This window comes from Cariama cristata, unplaced genomic scaffold (assembly GCF_000690535.1).
Source record: "Cariama cristata isolate BGI_N322 unplaced genomic scaffold, ASM69053v1 scaffold11286, whole genome shotgun sequence".
Taxonomy (NCBI): Eukaryota; Metazoa; Chordata; class Aves; order Cariamiformes; family Cariamidae; genus Cariama; species Cariama cristata.
The window spans coordinates 94729-102981 of NW_009622727.1; the positions used below are offsets into that span (position 1 = coordinate 94729).

General features: G+C 44.9%; 1 protein-coding gene across 1 annotated transcript; it reads left to right on the forward strand.

The window, feature by feature from the left end:
- Positions 1-1610: 1610 nt before the first annotated feature.
- TLR4 (toll-like receptor 4) lies at positions 1611-6323 on the forward strand. Its single transcript, XM_009702452.1, has 3 exons — positions 1611-1788; positions 2601-2767; positions 4033-6323. Exons 1-3 carry the CDS (start codon positions 1684-1686, stop codon positions 6287-6289), a joined length of 2529 nt encoding a protein of 842 aa, XP_009700754.1. The 5' UTR covers positions 1611-1683; the 3' UTR covers positions 6290-6323.
- The last annotated feature ends 1930 nt before the right edge of the window (positions 6324-8253 follow it).

The window sequence follows — 8253 nt, forward strand, 5'->3', positions numbered from 1 at the left end:
AAGCTGTACTTTCCACTTGACCCCTGAGCATGGATTTTGTGATGTTCCCAAACTCTCCAGCATCTTCAGTGAGTCCCCATTGAAATGGTAATTTCTAGAGCATACTTCAGGCTCATCTCAGCTTTAGATAAAAATTAAATGTGGATTGCTTCATTCTGCATATTGAATACTAAAAGATGCACTCATTTGTCCTCTCTGCAGACACATGATGCTCTGCCAATTTCCTTAATCCAGGCACAGAAGCAGTCAGCAATTGTTTCCATTCACTTTTGATTCCATCTGTAAAAGGAAATACCTGCAATCACGAGAGGCTTTTCAGAACAGGGATTTTGTAGAACTTGCCCAATTTCAACAAACTTTTTGTCTGCTGGCTTAATGGGCACTATCTGGCTGCACATCAGGGTGTCAGTTTTAGCTCCCATTGTGCTGCCATGTGTTTTTCATTGCAGAGATCATCTGTTATTTTAGGATTTCCCCATCTCTCAGTGGCCTTCTACTGACCTGCCAAAGAAGTCCAATCCCCCCTCCGCCATATTTTAAACTTTTCTCTATAAGTGGATTACTCACTGGATTGATATTGCAGCTTATATTTAATATTAGTTTTCACAGAATTTCATGAGTAGTCACTCCCTGTTCTGTATACTTCTAGACTGGTATCCCATCCTCATCTTGCATTTTGCAAGACTTGTCTGTCTCTGTTGTGTTAATAATACCCAGCAACCTATGGCTGGATCCCCAGTAACACTTCCTAGTTATCTACAGAAGGACAGGAGTAGATACATGAATGCACTACCATTTATCAGAGTAAATGAGGGCAGGGAGCTTTATTAGAAGGCTCGCAGCTGATTTAAATTAATATTGCCAACTGTGAGGTTTTACAAAGCCTCTTCCAGAAACAATAGCTGTGTCTGCACTGTAAATTAAGGACGGTATTGAGATGTACTCACTTTTGTAGCAAGGCATCAAATGCAGATGCAGGCATGACCAGGGCAGACAGCAGCTCTAAGCCCAGCTGGAGTGTTTGTGCCTCTCCTGGCTTGCTGCCCCCAGCAACCCACCCACCCAAGGAGAGGGTGAGGAGGGGTGTAAGGTCCTGGGCTCTGACTGCTCTATGAATCTCCAGTATTTACTCCTTGTGCCCAGCCATGTGCAGCTTGTTCCTGCGAGAATTGCAATACTGAGGTCCAACCAGATGGATAAAACCTGGATGTATGTTCATAAGAGCTCAGCCAGAGATAAACCCATTGTTACCTGGCTCAGGAAACATCTGCCGCAGCTAAGCACTTCTCCACTACTTGCCAGCGTGGTGTAGCTGGGAGCATGGCAAGGGTACAAAGGCAGAGAGTCATTTGCTCTATCCAGTGCACTTGAATTACGAGATGTGAAGCATGACCTTCCAGAAATGGAACCTGAGCTAATCTGAGGCAATCAAGTCAAGTGACGCACTGATGCAACCCATATTTCTCTAGTCCAATCTATACCTTTCGTTACTTCCTCACTCAGAGGCTGTCTAGAAACCAGGCAGCTACAAGTTTCACTTCCCTCACTCTCCGCAACTCTCAGTGATGTGTAGTGAGAAGCAGGAGTGGTGAAACACAAGGCTTGGCATTTCAAGAGGTTTCTCGCTCCAGGTCCTTGAGTGATACCCATGCTACTTTCTCCTGCACGCCTGGCCTCCTGAAGATGCCCAGGAGAGGAGCTTTTCCCCTGCGGACACTCGTGGTGCTGCTGCAGCTGGTGCTTGCCCTGTCGCAGCTGGCAGGCTGCCTCCTCAATCCCTGTTTGGAGGTACGTGATCTCTAAATGAGCACAAAATCCTTCTGTTTCTCTGGTGCAACTTTTTCCTCCTCTTGGGAAATTTGTGCATCAAGTCTGTTGTGTGTTAGTTGTCTTACAAAAGCCCATCTTTTTGCCAAGGCTGTTACCAAGGCAATTGAAGTGTTTGAAGTAAATGCTGGTCTGAAAAACATCAGAGAACAAGAACCAGCAGCATGAACCATTTCTTCTTGTTGGCTTTCTGTACCTCTGAGGATACTGCAGTACAGTTAATCTAATAGATTATGTTGCCCTTGGAAGAGATCCAAGCCTTGTTTATAATTTGTGCAAAACAGCATTTTTTGCCTGATATGTACTGTAGAGATTTCACCAGTACCTCAAGTACCTGGCACTGATCAACTGCCTTTTGCAAACTTTTGCCGACAACTATTACAGAGTAACCTTGGTTAGAACTGTCTGCTTATCTGCATTGTAAGAAAGCTCAGAGCTGAGCCTGGACATACAATGCATCCTTGTGTGTTTGTTTTGCTGGCCCTCTCTAAGGTTGCTGCCGGTTCATCCATAGCCTCAAGGAACACTGTCCTGTAATTTTGCACCTGCTTCAATCAGCAGGAAATGTAGCTCTTCCTGGGGAGCAGGACTGGTTCTATTAGAAGTGGGAAAGATGCTTAGGATATATAAGATTATTTCCTAAAACTCAGGGCAGCTCGTTTAGAAATTAACTACAAGGTTAGTCTTTCTGCTCCTGCTTTCCTGACAGTGTAATTTTCTGGCACTTCATGAAGAGCAGATGTTGACCGTGATTGGATTTGCCGCTGTTACAGGTCATCCCTAACAAAACTTTCAGATGCACGGGACTGAACAACTCTGGAGTTCCTTCTGAAGTCCCAAATACCACCCAGAACTTGGATCTCAGTTTCAGCAATCTGAAATCACTGGGATCAAATTATTTTTCATCAGTCCCTGAACTGCAGCTTCTGGATCTTACAAGGTAATGAGCTCTTTCATGTGGATACTGGTTAATCTTGCTTCACCAGCTGGGCTGCTCTGGTTCCTTATTTTGGGGTCTGTTGGTCTTGGCTGTTCATTTTTTTTTTGCTTGTTACTTTTTCCCTGTGTCTGTCTCTCTGCACATCCCCATAGTCAAATGATGTGCAGATTTTAGTCCAGTTACTGAGTGCACACCCTCTGCACAGAGCTAGGTCTGTCAGTCTGATCTTGTAGGTTGGGATGTGAGAAGGAGGAGGAAGATGTTTCAGTTCTCTCTGAACAGGAAAAATGTCAGACTTTTCACTGTAACAAAAACTCCAAAGTGGAACATCTTGGGTGAGCTGTTTTTCTAATCATAGTTAAAAAAAAAAATAAAATGAAGGTACATTCATTTTCTAAAAGGGTGTTTTAAAATATCAACATATTCTCTTTTCCCTCTCCTCACATATCTGGGGGAGGAGGTGGGGGAGGCTTATTAGCAAATTTGAATTGATGTATAATTTCCATTGACTTAAGACAACAGTTTCTCTGGGTAAATTGTTTCACTGAAAAATGTCACTCAGTTCCATCACAGTTACAGCTCCAAAGAGGCTGAGTGGCAGAGCAGGTTTGCTGTAAGGCACTGGATGGATTATAAAACTAATTTTGCTTGAATTCATTGCAGAATGGATTTGGGTCTCAAATTCTTGACCTTCCCATATGAAACCATCTTTAAGTGGCCATCCTCTTTTTCCCATCTTCCTTTTCTCCTTTAAAGCCAACATGGCCTGGGGTCTGTTCCCTCTCGGATATCATCAGCAAAACTGCTGACAGAGTTGTGAGCTTTGCCGCTGCTGCATCATGCTGGTGCCAGTGGGACTGCCTAGATGTGGCTGAGGTGACAGTCTGAAGGCTGTGAGGGTGCAAGGTGTAAGGGAGTGCTCTATCTGGTCGTGTCTGCCATCAGTTACTTTGGCCTAAACAGAAAGCCAGAATTCTTCTTTCCTACTGCTTGCATGAATTTTTGACCTTCACCGTGGCTCAAGGTCTCTTGCTTTGCAATTGAACTTCAGATTTAGAGAGGGAGGAGGAGGTGAGAGAAGGTCTTGTGCTGTGGAAGGGTTCCCTTTGCACATTCAGGAGTGCTGGCTCTGCCCAGCATAGTAAAGTCAAACCAACCCCCAGCGTGAGGTTGAGAATGTTGCACCAGCGCTTAGTGCTGTAGTGTTAGTGAACATGAAAGGGACAATGTTTCATGCACATTTGTTCTCTTTTCCTGCCCAACAGGTGCCACCTCCATACAATAGAAGATAACTCCTTTAAGGATCTTCATAAACTTTCCACCTTAATTTTAACTGCCAATTCCCTCCAGTACCTGGGGACAGCAGCCTTCTATGGCTTAACATCTCTGAAAAAACTAGTGCTGGTGGAAACCAACATCAGCTCTCTGACTGACCTACCCATTGGACACTTGCATACCCTGCAGGAGCTGAATTTGGGCCACAACAACATTGCTTCATTGGAACTTCCCAAGTATTTCACCAACCTGACTTCTCTCAGGTACCTGAGCTTTCTCTTTAACAAGATCACATATATCTCCAAAGGAGACCTTGATGCCCTGAAGGAAGTGAACAGGCTCAACCTCACACTGGTACTTTCCTTGAATAATATAAAATACATACAGCCAGGGTCCTTTGCAAAGATTCACCTCGGTGAGCTGGTTCTAAGGTCCTCTTTTGAGAACTTCAATGAGATGCACACTTCTCTTCAAGGCCTGACTGGTTTACAGGTCAATAGACTAATAGTTGGAGAACTCAAAGACAAGCAGAGACTGATAGACTTTCAGAGTGGACTCTTGAGCGGACTGTGTCAGGTACAAATGCAAGAGTTTGTCTTAGTCTGTCTCAGGAGATTTGAGAATGATACAGACACTCTTTTTAACTGCATAGGCAACGTCTCCAGCATTCGGTTAGTGGACCTCCAGCTTGAAGAGGTGTCAGAGGTTCCTATGTTCTCTCAAGTGAAACAGCTGGAATGCAAGAAATGCAAGTTTAAGGAAGTGCCTGCCACGAAGCTCTCTCTTTTCAAGGAGCTGAGAGTGCTTCGTATTATCAAGAGCAAACACCTCAATAGCTTCCGGCAGAAATTCAGGAGTCTAAGTAAGCTAGAGGTCATAGATTTGAGTGAGAATCGCCTGTCCTTCACTGGCTGCTGTTCCCTGCAGTTTTATGACAGTCCAAATTTGAAAAACTTGAACCTAAGCTTCAATTCTGAAATCAGCGTGACTGGAGATTTCACTAATGTGAAGAATTTATTATATTTAGACTTTCAGAACACAAAGTTATTTGGTCCTGGCTCCTACCCTGTCTTTCTGTCCCTTCAGAAACTCATTTACCTCGATATTTCCCATACCAGAACTCACGTTAAATCCCAGTGTACATTTTGTGGCTTGAACTCTTTGCAAGTGCTCAAGATGGCTGGCAACTCCTTTGAGAATAATAAATTGGACAACAATTTCAAAAACCTAAGTCACCTCCACACCTTGGATATTTCAAATTGCAAATTAGTACAGGTGGATCAAAGCACATTTTATGCCCTCTCTGAACTAAAAGAGCTAAACATCAGCAACAATAAGCTACTGACCTTTGATCCTGTAGTCTACAAGCCGCTCCAAGCCCTCACAGTCCTGGATTTCAGCAACAACCAGCTGAGTGATCTGTTGGACTCAGCCCTGGAAATCCTGCCTGATAGTCTTGCCTTGTTAGACATCTCTCAAAACCTGTTTGAATGCTCTTGTGTACAGCTGAACTTTCTGAAATGGATCAAGGAAAAGCAGGAGCTACTGCAGAACAAGGAGCTGATATGCCACACGCCTGCCTACATGAAAAACGTGAGCCTGTCGAACTTTGATCTGTCCTCCTGCCATCTCAGTGTGAAGGCAACGGCATCCTCAGTGATCACGTTGCTCGCTGCAGCGGTGTTCCTCTTCCTGATTTACAAGTACTACTTTCAGCTATACTACGCATTGGTGCTGCTCAGTGGGTGTAAACACTCTGCAGAAAGGGGTGACACCTATGATGCGTTTGTTATCCACTCCAGCAAAGACCAAGAATGGGTGATGAAAGAGCTGGTGGAACCCTTAGAAGGAGGAAAACCTCCCTTTCAGCTTTGTCTTTACTACAGGGATTTCCTACCAGGGGTACCCATTGTCACCAATATCATCCAAGAAGGTTTTCTGAGTAGCAGAAATGTCATCGCAGTCATCTCTGCTGACTTTCTGGAAAGTAAGTGGTGTAGCTTTGAGTTTGACATTGCCCAGTCCTGGCAGCTTGTTGAAGGAAAGGCTGGAATCATCATGATTGTACTAGGAGAAGTGAATAAGTCCTTGCTGAGACAGAGGCTGGGGCTGTCGCAGTACCTGAGGAGGAACACCTATCTGGAGTGGAAGAACAAGGAAGTAAGCAGGCACATCTTCATGAGACAGCTGACCGGAGTCCTGCTAGAAGGCAAAAAATGGAATCACGAGGAGGTAAAGCTCATGTGAAGAGAAGAAGAGATCACTTCTCTCCTGTCTCCCATCCTGGCCTTGGCTGATGGCTGGTGCTCAGAAGTTGGTTCTTCTGTGGCTGTTCAGAGTTGGAGGAAGTGGATGGAGGCACTACAGAAATACTTGCCTTGCTGGTCACCCTTTCTCAAGGGAATTTGCAAGCTAAGGAGTGAGAACAGCTAGAAGAGCTGCACATTTCTGAGCTCTGTGTTTGTCTGTAGCTGTCAAACAAAGCTGCTCCAGCAAGCCACGCAAGTCTGGTGGGTTGGTGAATAGATGGACCACTGTTACTGTCATTTGCCTGCCTCTGAAACTGTATTTGGGTCCTGGGGCCATTTACTCAGTGGAACTTCAAGGTCTGTTGCTTTGAGTGGACCCCAGGATCTCCAGGGGAGAGCAAAGGTACAGGATTCTTGGCTCTAAAAATGGTGGGAAATAGAAACAAGATTTGGATTCTGGAAGCCTGAGTCTGCCTCCTTAGGCACTATGACTCAGGGGAAAACCCCTACAGAGGGAAATGGGGTGCCCTACAGCACAGACCACCTGGCAGCTACTCACTGAAGCTAAGCAGTTCTGTCATCAGTGTGGGGGGCAGTTGCCATTGGTGGGAAATTTCCCCAACATATCTATTTCAGTTTTCTTTAGACCAAGACCAAATATTGAAACCCCTAAATATTTCCATCACCTGGTACTCTTATTTATATCCAGACTATATAGCATTTGAAAGAGGAGTTTGAGGTTTTCTTGTGGGATCCAAGAATCAGTGGGACCAGAAGCCATAGAAATGCTTAACACCTTTAAAATCAAGGTATTTCTTTGCTCCAACTGCTTCTTCTCATCCAATGTTTCTGGATATACTGTGTGGGACTGCCCTATATGAGCAAGATTGAGCCTGAGCAAAGTGTTTTGATGTTTACAACCAGTCAGCTCTAGAATAAGCTTTACCACTCTCTGGACCAACCTTAATTCACTGTTGGAAGGTGCTGTAGGAACCTCCAGGCCATGGGTTGAAATGAACTTCAGATACGTTTGGACCTAGCAATGATGCTGAGAATCCCTCTTCTTTCCCCTCACCCCACTGTGGCAACCTCTGGTCCTGGTGGGCATCTCAACATGCGTGGGCAGCCTTTCCCAGGGTTCAGCTGCTACCTTGAACTGGGCAGTCACTGGACGGGGGAGCTTTGCCTTTGTTTCACTGAGAAAGTGCCTGACATTTTGCAGGGAGAAGAGATAGAGGAGAAAAGTCTGGGTTAGCTAAACTGAATGTATCCCAGCACTGCCCTGATCAAAGGGAAGGGAAGTCTAAATGCCATTGAATCATATTACAGAGCACTCCATTGATGTGTCGAATATTGAATAGTGCTGGCGTATTGCTCTCTATTTACAAAAGGCTTTGGTTGGGATTAATCACTGAATTACTCTACTTTTAAACTTGCAAATCCCTCTATAATCAATGACGTTCTACAGAGGTAAAACAGAAGCAATTGAGTGGTGAATCAGATCTGATATTTATTCAGAAGAAAGGGCCTGATCCATCTCACTTTTCTAAGCACCGCAGCGACATCTCCGTGGAAGCCAATGATAAATGAGATCAACATCAGACACTATTTGAAAAAGAGGGAGAGCTAGTTCCGGGGCTTGTGCTGGCAAAAGCTGAATCACTGTTTCCTCTCTATGTGCTGTGTCAGATAACACTACCAAAAAACCCCACAGCCTTCTCTAAGGTTTTTTGTGACCCATGAGACAAAGCTTTAATAAAACTAAGCTTGATGCTGCATTCACTTGCCCAGACAGTTTATTTTGCATCTGCTAAGCACTGTTGCAGCAATTTCCAAAGTGCGGTGCTCCTTACCTCCGCTGCGATTGATGGGTCCTGAGCCCTGCATCTTGCCGCAGACCTGCCTCTCCCCCAGGGGCAGGGGCTGCTGGAGCTGGGGATGGGGTGCAGTAAACCAGGGCAC

Excerpts from the sequence above, each read along its gene's own strand:
- TLR4 (XM_009702452.1), top strand. The coding sequence starts at position 1,684 with ATGCCCAGGAGAGGAGCTTTTCCCCTGCGGACACTCGTGGTGCTGCTG. Across the intron at positions 1,789-2,600 it reads TCCTCAATCCCTGTTTGGAG|GTCATCCCTAACAAAACTTT; the intron begins GTACGTGATCTC and ends CCGCTGTTACAG. Across the intron at positions 2,768-4,032 it reads CAGCTTCTGGATCTTACAAG|GTGCCACCTCCATACAATAG; the intron begins GTAATGAGCTCT and ends CCTGCCCAACAG.